Raw genomic sequence first — 16,697 nt, forward strand, 5'->3', positions numbered from 1 at the left:
ATGCAGATTTGAAATATTCATTAAACAAAGAACCGATTTGTTCCCCATTAGATGCCGATATACTCCTGAGAAACTTTGTATCAGGAAATTGATTGGACGATTTTTTTGATTTCACAAAGGTCCAAAAAAACTTACTATGGTGTAAAATTCTATTTTCAGAATCAAATATAAAGTGATCATAACACTGAAGATGAATTATTTTCTGTCTATCTCTGCAAATACTAAATATATAGTATTATAATCACTTATTCTACCATAAATTTTCTGTTTTTTGTGAAATTTAAGTTTCTCCTTAACTATTTTAATAAGAGATTTTTAATACCAACAGTGATATCATAAATTGTTTACATTAAGCTTTTCCGGAACGTAGTCACGGATGATATCATCAATCGTATCATAGATCATTAAGTAGAAGGAACCAATCAATTTCGCTTAAATTGTGCCATCTTTCGTCATAACTGGAACTATAGGTGTTGCCCAGTCTGAAGTACAAACTGGAGTAATCACTCCATCCCTTACCAATTCGTCTAAAGCCTTCTCAACTGGTTCGCGAAGAGTGTAGGCCAACGGACGTGCTCACATAAAAATAGGTCGCGCGTCTGGTCGTAAACTAAATCCAACAGTTCCTCCGGTAAATCTCCCTAGACCGAGAAAACCTTAGAGTATCTGGAACTAAAAGATTCAAAATTAAAAATTTTATATCCAATATTATGAAACTGTAGTATCGGATAACTTATTTTTAATTCACCGATCCATTGCCTGAGTTTTACCACTATCTATAACATACAAATCTAACATTTTAGTAGTATACTTGTACGTAACCAAAACATTAATTTTACCCACAGGCTTAGCAATTTATTAACATTTACACAAATGTTAATAATATATCGAAATTGTGCCACATGTGTATTCCACCAACCCGCATTGGAGCAGCATGGTGGAATAAGCTCCAAACCTTTTCCGCAAAAAAAGGGAGAGGAGGCCTTAGCCCAGCAGTGGGGCATTTACAGGCTATTACTGTAATAATATATGCAAATTTATTAATATTTACAGAATCTTAGGTAAAATTACTTACCTCGTTATCATTGTTATTGTTATTGTTGCTGCTATTTGAGTGTAAAACATTATCGTTATTTAAATTATGTATTGTCATTTTCTGTTGTAAATTAGGGCACATCTTCCGCAAGTGGCCTTTAATATTACAAACCTTACAGACGTACATTTAAAATTTGCAATAAGCTTTGTTATGTTCTCTGCCACAAGCTGCACATTTTTCACTTTTGAATCCCGGATTGCCCTAATGAAATAATTTCCCTCCCTTTTGCTCTCTTTAGTATAATACTTTACGCATTCCACTAGGACCCGCTTCAGAGTTGTCTGATAACTGCCTATCTGCTCTACTAGATCTCGTTCTACCAATATTTGATCCATATGCGTAATTATTACCTTCGCCCCCTTGTTTACTCATCACTTGTCATTACTATGTAAGGTTTCTACAGCCGATACTGTACTGCTTCTGAAGGAGCCCTAACGGGACTTCGGTGTAATAAGACTTGGACTGTATTATAATAATTTATTCGCGTATTCAAATTGCACGCAAGGACGATAAAGTGTCCGCCTAGTTGGCTGTCGCTCGCTGAGTGACCGGTGAATCGCGGCGCACGCGCAACGGGCCGCTAGCCCGCGCCCCGCGCCCCGCGCCTCTCTCGTCGTCGGCATATGTGAAGCGCCGACATACTCCCCGGGTTGAAGAGTGCTCTTCAATCTTGATCAGGAAGGGGGCAGATGTTATTGAAAGCGCGACGAATTGTTCCTCTCTTCGTTTTGATTTCTGCCACCCGCGTGACTCCGTCTACGCCGGGAAAGGTCTGTGTGACCCGACCCAGGGACCAGAGCAGCGGTGGTGTTGTTTTGTCCTTGATTAGGACTAAAGACCCTGGTTTCACCTCCCCTCTGGAACTAAACCATTTGGATTTGGCCTGTAGCAAAGAAGTGTACTCATTATGGAAGCGGCTCCAGAAATGATGTCGTATGTACTGGATTCTCCTCCATCGGTCCAGTCGAGTGATGTCGGCTTCAGTCACCCGAGAGCATGGTACTGATAAGAGTGGTCGTCCAATTAAAAAATGAGAAGGAGTTAGTGCCGAAAAATCATTAGGGTCTGAAGAGAGAGGTGTTAGAGGACGCGAATTTAGAATCGCTTCTATTTGAGTGAGACACGTAGTCATCTCCTCAAATGTGAAATGGGTTAGAGAAAGTAATCTTTTTAAATGATGCTTGCATGATTTGACTGCTGCTTCTGCTAAAGAGTTGAAATGAGGACTATAAGCAGGTGTGAAAATGAAATCGATGCCCTCTTGTGCTATCTCACACGCAACATTCGATGATTGAATAAATTTCTGTATTTCGTTGGATGCGCCTACGAAATTCGTGCCGTTATCAGATGTTATCGTCCGCGGTTTGCCTCGACGCGCTATGAAACGATGTAGCGCGGCCATATAAGCATCAGTGCTAAGATCAGAGACGAGCTCCAAGTGCACTGCTTTTACTGCTGAGCAAACAAAGATGCACATATAAGATTTTATAAGTTTGCAACCGCGGCCTTTACGATCGGCTATCAATACTGGCCCCGCGTAATCTACATAACAGTTGAGAAATGGAAATTCCAGATTAGTTCGAGCACTAGGTAAATGACCCATTAGAGGCTGTACATTTTGTGCTCTATTTTTGAAACATGTGAGGCATTTATTTACGATAAGTCTAGATAAGTTTCTGCCACCTAGAGGCCAATAACTTTGTCTTATATGTGACAATAATAATTGTGGGCCGGCATGTAAAAGTTTTAAATGTTGCATATGAAATAAAAGTTTAGTAAAAATATGCTTACTACAAATTACAATGGGATGTTTTATGTTAAAATCGTAGGGGGAGTTGTCAAGCCTCCCGCCCACGCGAATGAGATTATGATTGTCAATGAATGGAGTCAAAGGAAGCAATCTACTTTTGCGTGGCAATTTCTGACCAGATTTTAAAAGATTATACTCTTCAGGAAACATTTCAAGTTGACAATGATGTATAATAGTATTTATTGAATTTTGTATTTCTTTTGCAGAAAGATTGCCATGCATTTTATTTTTATGTTTTAAGTTATAAATAAATCTTTGTATATATGTAAATATTTTGTAAATTTTATTTAGGCTAGAATATTTTTCTAATAAGCAATTAATGATTGATGAATGCGTGATTGCGTCTGAATGATAAACGTATGAATGATTGCGACAATTACTAATGAAATGAGTAACTACTTCCGGCAAATCGTGTTTCTCTGTGTTTGGCATTTTCGGCCACTCCTTTTTACCATGAAGTAAAAAAGAAGGACCGGACCACCACAGAGGTGTATCGTTTATTACGTCGGCACTGAGGCCACGGGAAACAAGATCCGCCGGGTTGTCCTTCGACGGTACGTAGCTCCAGGAGTGACCAGATGTGATTTCCAAAATCTCATTGACTCTGTTTTTAACAAAAGGTTTTAATTGATTAGAAGGAGTTGAAAGCCATCCTAGAACTATGGTAGAGTCACACCAAAAGCTACATCTATGAATGGGTATGGTAAGCGATTCCTGAACCTTAGTACACAGCCTTGCACCTAACAAAGCTCCGCAAAGTTCAAGCCTCGGTATGGTCGTCGGTTTGACAGGCGCTATTCGGTTTCTAGAGACTAGAAGCTGTAAAAATACGAGACTAAAATCACGACGAATAGCGCTTTGAACACGATAGTCGTCAAGGTTATCAGCTAGACTTGTGAGACACTTTGTAGCTAAATAGGGGGCAGAGGCAGTACCATAAGTGACCGTATTTAATGTGTAGGTCTTTAGAGGTTCTGAAGAATTAAAACGAAAAATAATTTTTTGAAGAGGTCGTTGAACTGGATTTAATTCAATCGCCCTATACATCTTTTCAACGTCACCTGAAACCACGTACCTATGCTGACGAAAACGTGTTAAAATTGAAAACAGGTCGTCTTGAACTACTGGTCCGACCATCTGTATGTCGTTAAGAGACACACCCGAACTGGTAGAGGCTGATGCGTCGAATACTACGCGTAGTTTTGTCGTGGTACTAGAATCTCGAACAACTCCATGATGGGGAATAAAATATTGCAATTTAGAGATTTCAGGTACTGAAGTAGAGTGAGAGTCTAAAGTCATATGACCTAAGTTTTCATATTCTCGCATAAATTCAATATAATGCCTTTTAAAAATAGGGTCACGCCTAAATCGCCTTTCAAGGGATAAAAACCTATTTTTAGCATGAAAATAAGATTGACTTAAATTACTAGGGTCACCCTTTAAAGGCATGGTGACTACAAATCCACCATCATTGTTACGAACAGTGGTTTGCTTAAAAATTTGCTCACATGCTCTTTCTTCTAGAGAATATGAATGTTTTGAAGAAACGTTGTCAAGCTCCCAGAATTGAGTAAGGTCGGGAGTGACATTAGTGTGATGGCAAAAATGATTAAAAATAGATTTTTGTTTAGATTGGTGGGGAATACTACCTGATACTAGCCATCCGAATCTAGTTTCGTGTAATTTAGGTAAGTTTTTCCCTAAATCTATATAATTTTTACTTAATACCTCCCAGAACACTTCAGCCCCTACCAGGATATCTACGGCCGACGGAACGTTGAAGTTCGGGTCCGCTAGTTTAAGACCTGAAGGAATAGAGACGTGATTGATGTGTACGAAAGACGACGGTAACACTTTTGTAATTTCAGGCAAGATATGACACTCTATATCTACAGTATAGGCACAGCATAAAGACTCTATTAGGAGGTGACAAGACTGTGTACTAGTAGAAATACGATTATTAATACCTGTTACCCTGGTGCTAGTACCGCGTCGTAACAAACCCAGTTTCTCGAAGAATGTCTGCGTAACAAAGTTGGCCGTGCTACCGTTGTCCAGCAGTAGACGTGCAGTGTACTTTTTACCCGACGCGCCGATCACGTTCACCAGAGCTGTGGACAGTAATACATGCGCAGAAGTAGCAAGCTGCAAGCAATTGGCCGGAAGTGCAACATTTGACGTAGCAAGGTGCAAAGAAGAAAGCAATGAATTGACAGTTTTGAAGTCATTCGAATTTAAATGCAAAAGCGTATTATGTTTTATTTTACAATATTTGCAATGTGATAGTTTGCATTGCTTAGCAGAATGGCCTAACCGTAAGCAATTAAGACAAACATTATAATCATTTGCCTTTTGTATGCGACTTTCAATAGATAAACTTCGAAATGAATCACATTTGTATAAAGCATGTGCTTGGGAGCAAAGCGGACATTTATTAAAATTATTATTAGATTTTTTTGGTATTTGAGTAGTTTTATCTGGAACAAATTTATTTGAATGATTATTATTTAAAGCAACAATAATATTATTTTGAGAAAGATTAATATTTGATTCGACGGATTCCAACCAATCTGCCTTTTTGTTTAAAAAAGAACAAAATTGTGCTAGAGTGGGATCATCTTTTAAAGTATTGTTTCTATGTTCTTCCCAATCACGACTAGTTTTTAAATCTAATTTTTTAGACATTATATAAATGAGTAAAGTATCCCAATATTGAGTGGGCTGATTTAATGTTGTTAATGTCCTAACATTTTTATTGATCGTATCAACTAGATTTCTAATTGAAACACTAGACTCATTTGTTATTGACTCGACATCAAAAAGGGCCTGTATGTGGTTATTGACGAGAATGCGATTATTATTGTATCGTTCGCATAAAAGATCCCATGCAATATTGTAATGATCCCCTTTAAAATCAATATTTTTAATAATTAAAGCTGCATTACCCTGGAGTGAAGCTCGAAGGTAATGGAATTTATTGATATCATTAATGGTAGTATTGTTGTGAATTAAAGATGTAAAAGTATCGCGAAATTCTAGCCAGCATTGATAGGTCCCGTCGAAATGCGGTAAATCTATTTTAGGCAAACGAATAAAATTCCTTGAATTGGAAATATGTGCACCTGAGTCAGCATCTTTGAAGCCCGCCTCAGATCCAGTACCGTTGGACGAAGCACCGAGCAGGCTGCGCGTGAGTGCCACCAGATTGAAATACTGACGGTCGAAGTCCTCACGCTCAGTAAACGTAGACTCGGCATCCTCGAAAAGTAGTTCAATCGTATTCTGCAGGTCATCAAATTCATTATATAAATTTTCAAATTTACGAAAACGTTCCATGAGGTCAAGACGTTGTAACTCTGATAATTCGGGACTGCTTTTTATTAACATTAAATAATTATTAAATATTGTTAATTTAGACTTTATTGAACTACGTTTTTTAATAAGGGTTTTTAAATTATCAGACATCTTAAAGTTTTTATGTTGCAATGTGAAACAAAAAAAGAGTCATAAAAAATAAAATTAAACAAAGGAATCGTAATGAATGGATATAAAAAATGCAGCACCTGTTTGCGTAGACGAACGGGTTCTATTCAAAGCGATAAGACTTGACCGGTTTCAAGGTTAACACGTGTCAAGTGCGTGCGTACTTTTTGTTATGAAATAATTAAATAATGCATCAATGAAGTAATTAAGCAACATATTACTTGAATAACTAGAAGATTAATTATGGAGAAATATTTAAAAAATAAAAATTTCAGCAAAAAGAAGTTTTCAATAGGGAAAGTTGGAAATAAGTAATTGGATGGACTCACTCAAATACAGAATTATACTCCCTGACATCAGCTTCTTCAGACGACAAAGGCTGCCACGTAGATGACGGAGACGACTTCTTGTCCTTTGCCTTGGGCGCGGTCAATGTAAACCACGCGACGTCAATGACCGTTGCGTTGCATTTGTAATGCGACGGAAGTATGCAGGTTTTTCGCTTCGAAGGACCAGAAACTGAAGGAGCCCTAACGGGACTTCGGTGTAATAAGACTTGGACTGTATTATAATAATTTATTCGCGTATTCAAATTGCACGCAAGGACGATAAAGTGTCCGCCTAGTTGGCTGTCGCTCGCTGAGTGACCGGTGAATCGCGGCGCACGCGCAACGGGCCGCTAGCCCGCGCCCCGCGCCCCGCGCCTCTCTCGTCGTCGGCATATGTGAAGCGCCGACAGCTTCCATTATGCTTCTGCACTAAAGCCGCGTCAGCTTCTGCCGCCTTCGTAGTGATTGCTAACTTAAACGCCAAATCGAACGTGATATCATCTTCCGTAAAAAGTCTTTGCCTTATACTTTCACTAGCTATGCCACAAACAAACTGATCTTAGATTTTCTTTTAAATGACCTGAGGGAAAACGACAGTTTGTTGAAGATGTTTTTAACTCCGTAACATTATCTGCAATACTTTTATTTAGGTTTAAAGATTATTTATTCCCATAAAGACAATTACATCACTTACATGAGAACACAATTGAAGAAAAAATACAAACAATTAACGGACATTCGTTGTCGTACTTACATTTTTCAACGGAGAAAATAACAGACAAATCATCAAACACAATTTGAAATAACACACAAAACATCATCACGATTTGAAAACCACTCTTATTCTATTCTACATACTCAAACAGGTATTTTTGTAATAATATAATGAGACAGTCGCTATTTGAATATATCGAACGAGTCAATATTTTTAATGTCTGAGGGTATCTTGTTATAAAGACGCGCACCGTCATATGTTACTGCGGTTTGACCGAACTTGGTACGAGTTTCAGGCAAAACAATGAGACTCGCGCGTCGAGTGCAGGGGCGCCCATATTTTTTGCTGCTATTAAGTTGTAGTTCGGTATGCACATTTTTATTAAAAGTTTTACGTATGAAAGTGCAGGTGCAGTAATTATATTATGCTCATTATTTTTTCCTCATTACTCTAAGATTTTAATAGCGTTATTATAACTTTCAGCATCGGAATGATCCAGGTTGCCAGTTACGCCTTTAATATATGATCCTAGTTCATCAATTAATTCTATTTTTAGAGGAAAAGATAGTTCAAATTATTGACCAAGTACTACCAGTTGCTTTTGCGTCTGACAAAAGCAAAAAATTAAAAAAATTAACACCGCAGCCAGTTGAGGAATATTATCGCTAGTTCGATTATATTACTCTAAATAATCGATTTTTCGACTAATCGATTTCAAATCAACATGCCAACTCCTGGGCGCAGCTTAGTGCCGAGTTTGATCGCTTCTCGCTCATGAACCTTTGGTCCTGGTATGTTGCCTACACAAATCCCGGCGTAGCATACACTGATTCGCGGAAACATTTTCTTTTTTACAATTTGTCTGGAATTCAATTTTTAGTGATTTTTTTTCCCTGTCCCCCATTATAATTCCCATCTTGAGGAAATGTTACGTTACTGAGTTATTGGCAAAAACATATCTTATAATTCTAACCTCAAAATTAGGTTGTTTATCAACAATTTCGAAACTCAGTGACCGTCAGCGCTACGGGATGTGTAGCACTCCCTTCGCGTCTTCGGTTTCTTAAAAAACACTATGGGTAAGGCTGACAAGGTCAATGTTAATCTCTGTCCCGTCGGAAACTGGTTCTTATTCCACAGGGTAGAGGTGTGTTTTTTAAAATTGGTCTGGAATTAAATTTTTAGCGATTTGTTTTCGTGGAGTCGATTTTGTGTTATTGAGAGGCGAGTACTGCGTACATTTTTTGAGGAATAGCCTCAGACAGGAAAAATATATAACATATATTTGCCATGGGTAGCCAAGTCTTGTAGACGAGATTGCTTTCGGAGTTGTGCTCCACATAATCTTGGATGACTTTCGAGAACTTTGTATTCATAATATTTCTAATAGAAAACAATAATCAATGCATACACTTACAGCCTCGGCACACCTTAACCTTTTTTTGTTATCGCTGGAAAAATGCGTTAAGCGTTTCCCCCACAGCGGTACTCTTTCCATCTTAACGAGGAGCGCCACGGGATACCTTTTTATATATATCATATCATCTGCAAACTGCTAACACGTGCAATATTCAAGTTACTCATGTCGTTAACATAAGATAAAAAATACAATGTGCCTAAGACTGAGCTCTGCACACCTTCACTGGCAATAAGGGGGTCACTGTTCTCATTGCATATGTTTACAGTATATGTATAATTTCGGAGATAGGTGGCACACCAAGCAAGTTATGGCTTTTGTATTCCACAAGCAACTAAATTGTTTTGTAGCTGGACATGATTTAGGGTGTCAAAGGCTTGTGAGGAATCAATGAAAGTGCTAATAGTTGTTTTTTTTTATTAAGGTAACTATAGACTTCATCAGTAAATTTGGAAAGAAGGTTGGTTGTTCCTTTTCATCTTTGGAATCCATACTATTTATTTTTGACTTGTTTTTTATGTTATTCTGCATCGATTCAGAGAAATAACAGTTTATAATATTGTAAACTAATTGCTTTGGTTGTTTCAACTTAGTAACCATGTGGGTACATTTTAACGAAGCTAATTGAAGAAAATAGTATTGTTGTGGTATTGTTGTATTAATGTTAACAATTTGGGAATATTTGCAAAATTTTCTCTTCATAGTTTTTTGTTTTTTTTTACATCCACAGGCAATTTATTTTACTAAGGGAACAAGATTTTTGACGCACTGAGCGCTACAGTAGTTACTAGATGGTTACAATATTTGCTTACAATATCTAATTCATCTCGTGCTTAACGGTAAAGGAAAACATCGTGAGGAAACCTGCATGTGTCTCATTTCATTGAAATTCTGCCACATGTGTATTCTACCAACCCGCATTGGAGCAGCGTGGTGGAATAAGCTCCACAACCTTCTCCTCAAAAGGGAGAGGAGGCCTTAGCCCAGCAGTGGGACATTAACAGGCTGTTACTATACTATTACTATACTATCTTAACTACTGTAACGCCACCGCAGCAGCCGGTCTTCTTTTCCTCCGAAGGTCTTCATTTGGAGTGTGACCCGTACTGACTTTGATCGCTTCTCTCTTGAGAACCTTTATTTCTGGAACGTTGCCCACACAAATCCCGAACATAGCATAGCACACATTGATAATTCGCGGAAACTAGTTTTTTTACAATTGGTCTGGAATTCACTTTTTAGTATTTTTAGTGTCGTGGAGTCGATTTTGTGTTAGTGAGAGGCGAGTACTGCGTACATTTTTGTGAGGCTATTTTACAGACAGGAAAAATATATAACAAATATTTGCCATGGGTAGCCAAGTCTTGTAGACGAGATTGCTTTCGGAGTTGTGCTCCAGATAATCTTGGATGACTTTCGAGAACTTTGAATTCATAATATTTCTAACAGAAAACAATAATCAATGCACACACTTACAGCCTCGGCTTACCTCGGCCATCCTATGGGTGTCCCTTACGACACCCATGGGATGAGATTAGGGGAGTACAATTATAAGCTGGTACTCCACAGCAACATTCGTTTCAGCAACAAATTAGTTGACTAGGTAAATGATGTAAACTTGGGACAAAAATAAATATGAACAGTTTGCCTATCTTGGTATTTCCGGAGTATTTAAAAATGGAATCATACTTATTTACAACGATTGTCAATTAAACTACCTATTTACCTATATAACTACACTAACCTTAACAAATGTTCAAAGTGAGCTCCTGCTCGTGTGGTACACAGTTCGGCACGTTTACGCATATTGTCTTTCACACGATTTAACACGAATGGGTCACTTTTAACAGTTTCGAAAGCACTGATGATTTTTAATTTCATCTCCTCTCTGTTTGCATACTCTGTAACATACGCGAGACGTTTTACCTCTCCCCATAAATAAAAATCCAGTGGCTGGCCATGACACAGGCCCTCCAGCCCTATCCAGCGATCTCTCAACGTATTATTTAAGTACTCACATACTTGCGTCTGATAGTACGCGGGTGCTCCGTCGTGTTGATAAAAAAATAAGTTTTGATGATTACTCAGTCTATCAGCTTCATTTATGTCAGCTTCATTTATAATTTGGTACATCATCGAGCGTGCCGTTCACCGCACTATTTAAAATGTCCAAGTATGACACACCATTGAGTCCTCCTTCGATGAAATACGGCCCTAACAGACGGTTAATTAAAACACCAGCCCACACGTTAACACTAAACCTGTGTTGATAAGCGTCCTGTCGCGTAACGTATGGATTGGAATGACTCGACCAATGCTCATTGTGTACCGTAAAACGGGGTTAATAGACACAATTTTGAACTTAATCTCCATTTTGTAAATGTCTTCAATAGACACATGGGTTTAAAACTGTCACGTGTCATAGGTACCTATACATCGTCACTCTTTAAATCTTTCAAAATATCATTATAGTTCTTGTAATAATATGATGGTTGCCGTGTTTGGATAGTTTGTAAACTGCTTGGACCAGGGCGATCAATATTATCAGTTGTATCCTCTAAAATTTTAAGATGCGAATTTATATTTATTTTTTTTGCACTTATTCAAAGTAGCTTTTTTCATCGTAGTAATATCTATCTTTTCATTAGAAAAAATTTTCAGTTTACGTTCATTTTTTGTTTATACGTCATTTCTGCTCCAGTATCATTTTGCATCTCGTTTATTTGTATGTCATGTATAACAATTTCATTTTCACATAATAACATGTCTTCCAAAATGATGGGCATTGATTGTATGTAATTGTTTGCTATAAAATCAAAATCATTTATTGTGTCAAGTTGTATTTTTTCACTGTCACTTTCTTGCAGGTTGCAGACACATGCGCGTTGAATGTGAGTTTGGAGTCTATGATGAGGCCCAGCATTTTGATCTCGGTTACTAGACTCAGCTGGGTGCTGCACATATCACATATATAATCACAGGGGCATCTTATTTGAATTTCTTTGTGATCACCATTGCGTTGGTTTTATGCGGTGCGAAACTCAACTTGTTTTCTATGCCCCATTCTTGTACGGCCGCTAGGGTGGTTTCCTATGTAGTTGTAACCCGCTGGTTTGATGGTTGGAGAATGCGAGTACATCGTCATCCGCAAATGCCTTACAATAAGCTCCCATGGATGTCATTTTTTGTAAGAGCGAGTCCAGGATGAGCTTCCAGAAGGTTGGTCCGCCGATAGAACCCTGGACACAACCCTTCGTGGTTCCCTTCTCACTGGTCGCTCTGGCGTAGTTTACTACGATCCTCCGGTCTTGTAAGTATGAGGCTACCAAGGCGTATAGGTTCCGCGGGCAATGTTTTTATGTCATCGGCTTTTTAAGGGCTGGCCACCATGCATTATCGAAGGCGCCCTCTATATCAAGCGATACTAGAAGTACGATTTTTGGAATGCAATGGAATGGAATGGAAGAAATAGAAATTGAATCATAAGTTGACTTAGAGCAGCTCAATAACAGATTAGTCTCGTCCTGATTTTGTGTATGCCATGAAAATTTTCGAAGAAAATGATCCTAATTTTGAGAGAAGTTTCAACGTTAATAATGAAATTTCTTAAATAAAGCAAACTTAAATACGTTATTTACAAACATTATAATTTAAATGTAATCCTTATAGTAATTTGTAATGACCCCAAGCCAATGTATCAATATCATTTGCTTGAATACATCGCTTTGTATAATTGTATGATAAACACATCTTGTTTATTTTGTGTGTGAATATAGTATGTTTCAATGACTTAAATCTAAGCATACTACAAAATTGTACATTTTTATCGATTAAACATGTCTTAAAAATTTTCCATTCCATTTCTATTTTAAAGTCTTTGTTGTGACACTTTTGTTTACCCCTTTAGCTTTTGCAGTAAATTTATCTTCTACTTCGAATGCATACATGTTTGAACGTAATCCTACAAATTCTCTAAATATTTTTCAATAGCTTTTATCTTGTCGGGATTTGGTTTGATACCGTCCTTACTAATTATGTAGCCAAGATATGCGGTTTCTAGCTTAAGGAACTCCGACTTATCCATTTGTTGTTTTATAGTTAGAGTCTCTAAGCCTACTGAAAACCTTTTCGAAGTTTATCATATGTTCTTGGAGCGATGTACTGAACACGATGATATCGTCAAGATAAACTAGGCATATCTCATTTTTTTTTATAGGATGTACCGGGTCATCGATTGATGTGGATGAGGAGTGCTTATGCTGCTCGTCATTGAAGCCTAAGCTACTTCTGAAGTCTCTCTAGGATTAATCTATCAGCTAGGCTAGCTTCTATTCTCCTCAGTCTGAAGTGGGTCGTCACCATGTGTTTCCCTGCCAGTCCAAAAGCTACGGTGAGTACAATAATGCTACATATAGTAGCTGTCTTGAGATGTATAATGTAAGACATGAAAGGATATGTTCTGTTGATCTCTCCCTCCAACCATGTTTCTAAAGTGCCCCTACGGGATGAGTCAAATCAGCATAGGAAAATTCTCGAGGCCGAGCCTCCATCAATGATGAGCTAGAGGATGCCCAAGAAGAGGCCTTTATTTCAATTTTGTCAAATAGCGGTCCTGTTTCCATGCTAATTAGCGGCTGCCTTACCACATATGACTCATTTCCTAATCTCTGATGAAGACCAACAAGCTCATCATTGTGTACAAAATAGTGAACACCGCACGGACCCGCAGAACTCTTTTCATAAACTCTGTTATTTTGTGGATCCAAATATCCCTGCTTAGGTCCTCCTGCTATGGAGTAGCTTATCGGGATATAGGCAGTGCACCCGGTTTGATTTCTATAACCCCATTTGTCAACCACTATACACGGCCATACCATAAGATATCCTGATAAGTATTGTGCTTTGTATTTAATGCCGAGTTTGATCGCTTCTCGCTCATGAACCTTTGGTCCTGGAATGTTGCCTATACAAAACCCGGCGTAGCACACACTGATAATTCGCGGAAACATTTTCTTTTTTACAATTTGAATTCAATTTTTAAGGATTTTTTCCCTGTCCCCCAGTATAATTCCCATCTTGAGGAAATGTTCCGTTACTGAGATATTGGCAAAAACATATTTATATATAATTCTAACCTCAAAATTAGGTTGTTTATCAACAATTTCGAAACTCAGTGACCGTCAGCGCTACGGGATGTCTAGCACCCCCTTCGCGCCTTCGGTTTCTTAAAAAACACTACTTAAGACCGACAAGATCAATGTTAATCTCTGCCCCGTCGGAAACTGGTTTTTATTCCAAAGGGTAGAGGTGTGTTTTTTAAAATTGGTCTGGAATTAAATTTTTAGCGATTTTTTTTCGTGGAGTCAAAATACCGGATCCAAATTTTTATAAGACTGATTCGAGGTCAGCTTCCATCCAGATTGTCTGTAATTAGCACTGTCTGTCTTCGAACCAAAGATGGGCCTAAATGGATGACGATAAAATTAAATAATTGTCACCGCTTATTAAATGTTTTGACTCAACAGCTAGGAGCGTCAGAGCGTCGTGTACTCTTCTCCCAGAATAAAAAAGTAATAGAGTTGCTGTGTGTCTACAAGTAGCAAAGATACTATTTTCTTCAACTGAATATGAGGCTAAGAACGATACCAGTTTGTCTATGTTCCAAACTTCTGGTTTCTTATTTATTGGTTTTTTAAGTGCAATTGATTTTAATATGTGGTTCACCAACACATTCGAATTTAATTTATCAGAATTTTCTGTACTACATAAATTGGATACCACAGACACTCTAACTCAAGCGATACCAGAAGTACGATTTTTTTTATTTAACTTCCTCCTGGATATTTCAGATTAGGTCGTAGAGAGGGTCTTCCGTTTCACGTTGTGGCATTAAACCATACTGGCTCGGGTGTAAAGACGAGAGTAGGTGCCATTGGATCCTACCCACCATAAGTTTCTCTACAATCTTGCCGAGAACTGACAACAGTCTGATCGGCCTGTAAGATTTTGGTGGGCGTAGTCATCTTTGCCGGGTTTTCGGAGGGTGCACACGTGGGCGACCTTTCACTGCTTGGGGAATATTTGCTAGCGCCAGAAATACCTCCCCGTCACAGTTAATGACCGCAGTGCATATATCGGCCGTCAGGCCATCCGGGCCTGGAGCTTTCTTCGGGTTAAGGCCAGATAGTACCATCTCCAGCTCCGCGGTGGTGAATGGTGGATCGTCGGCCAACAGACCTTGAATCTCCTCAGGAGTTTTGTTCTCAGTGGTCGTTCTGATGGACCTCTGTTTTTGAGTTTTAAAATAAGTAAAGCCTTATAAGCCCAATTATTGTTAAAACAGTACTGTTTCACTTCAGGTATAAAATGCTTAGTAAACCATTAATTAAGCCTGGAACTCTAGGAATGCATTCACTGCGTGGTCTCGCGGGTTTGACGCCGATCTTCGCTTAAGTGGTGTGATTTGTCCCCAGTCAGTCCTCGTCGAACCGGTGCGAGACGTTTTGGGTTTTCCTTGGTCTTCTGACCTTAGGAATTCCCTTATCGCCGTCGCCTGTCGGTCCGCAGAGGTCGACGATACTGGGAAAATTTGGCGCGATTTAGACTCCTTGTTTTGTTTGTAGCGAACTGCTATGTCACCTTCTCACGTATAACTATATAAATTTTTGTACTGGCAATAACTATAAGTTAATATAATGTTAATTTTATTAATAAATAATTTTTTCGTTGTCTGGGAATGATGCGTGAACAATTATTACTATTTTGATTTAATAACAAAAATTATTAGTGACAGTGATTTTTAGTATGATCTAAAGGCATTACTTACTAAGCGTTCTTCTATAAAAGGTCGTATTACTAAATTTAAAAATTATATTGATACTATTTAAATAAAGGAGGATTTCTCTCCAATTCAATTATCGGAGTTATCAATTAAATTAGAAAAAAAATCGTTTATTAGCTATTCAATACGAAGAGTTGCAAGATTCAATTGATGTTTTAAATTCAGATAATTTGGCATTGGAAAGAAATGAGCGAGATGCTATTGACCAAGATTGTGCGACATGTATTGCGATTGCTCAAACTATTAATACTGATTCTGACGGTCACAAAGACGAGCAAAATACCTCTTCCTTGTTTCGATGTCATCACGATCGTTTTGAAACAGAATATAAATTACCGCAATTACAAATTAATAAGTTCGATGGTGCCTACTTTCGATGGCTTGAGTTTCGTGACAATTTCTTATCAGTTGTACACAATAACGATCGCATTATGCCTATTCATAAATTTCATTATGTGACATCATATTTAGGTGATGCCGCACGCATTATTTCAAATATTGAGGTTTCCGAGGCTAACTATGATGATGCGTGGCGCTTGCTATGTGAGATATATGACAATAAACGACAGCTAATAAATCATAATTTAAATGTTCTTTTTAAAATTGATCAGTTGAGTCGCGAGTCTGATCGATCCCTACGTTTTCTTGTGGACCATGTTACAAATAACTTGCGCGCTTTGTGTAATCTTGGTCAGCCTACTCAGCACTGGGATATATTAATAATACATATAGTGTCATCTAAACTAGACCGTATACTTTAACTAGGTAGGAGGTACCTACGCTAGCTCAATTTAATAAATTCTTAACAAATCGTGCTGATATACTAAAAACGTTACATCGTAATAAAATAGATAGACTAAAGGCGTCAGGTAGCTCTTCACGACCTACAGGCCCTAATTTTAAAAGTGAATGAGCACATACGAAATCTTTTACATCTTTGCAAAATAATTGTAACAATTTAAAGTCTTGCGTTATTTGCAACGGAGATCACAAAATATATGAA

The 16,697-nt window shown here is 38.0% G+C and overlaps 1 protein-coding gene across 6 annotated transcripts; it reads right to left on the minus strand.

Moving 5' to 3' along the window:
• Positions 1 to 1,559: 1,559 nt before the first annotated feature.
• LOC126779964 (uncharacterized) lies at positions 1,560 to 7,124 on the minus strand. 6 transcript variants are annotated; one of them, XM_050504185.1, is made up of 3 exons: positions 6,032 to 7,124; positions 4,913 to 5,386; positions 1,560 to 1,979 (listed from the first exon to the last, which is right to left on the minus strand). In XM_050504185.1, the coding sequence occupies exons 1-3, from the start codon at positions 6,372 to 6,374 to the stop codon at positions 1,960 to 1,962; spliced, it is 837 nt and encodes a 278-aa protein (XP_050360142.1). In that variant the 5' UTR covers positions 6,375 to 7,124; the 3' UTR covers positions 1,560 to 1,959. The 6 variants fall into 6 exon arrangements, 5 of the variants coding, with proteins under 5 accessions (XP_050360142.1, XP_050360140.1, XP_050360139.1 ...); XM_050504183.1 differs by having other exon boundaries at positions 1,560 to 1,959; positions 4,877 to 5,386; XM_050504182.1 differs by having other exon boundaries at positions 4,877 to 5,386.
• Between the last annotated feature and the right edge of the window lie 9,573 nt (positions 7,125 to 16,697).

The sequence above is a fragment of the Nymphalis io genome, chromosome 30 (assembly GCF_905147045.1).
Source record: "Nymphalis io chromosome 30, ilAglIoxx1.1, whole genome shotgun sequence".
NCBI classification, from domain to species: domain Eukaryota; kingdom Metazoa; phylum Arthropoda; class Insecta; order Lepidoptera; family Nymphalidae; genus Nymphalis; species Nymphalis io.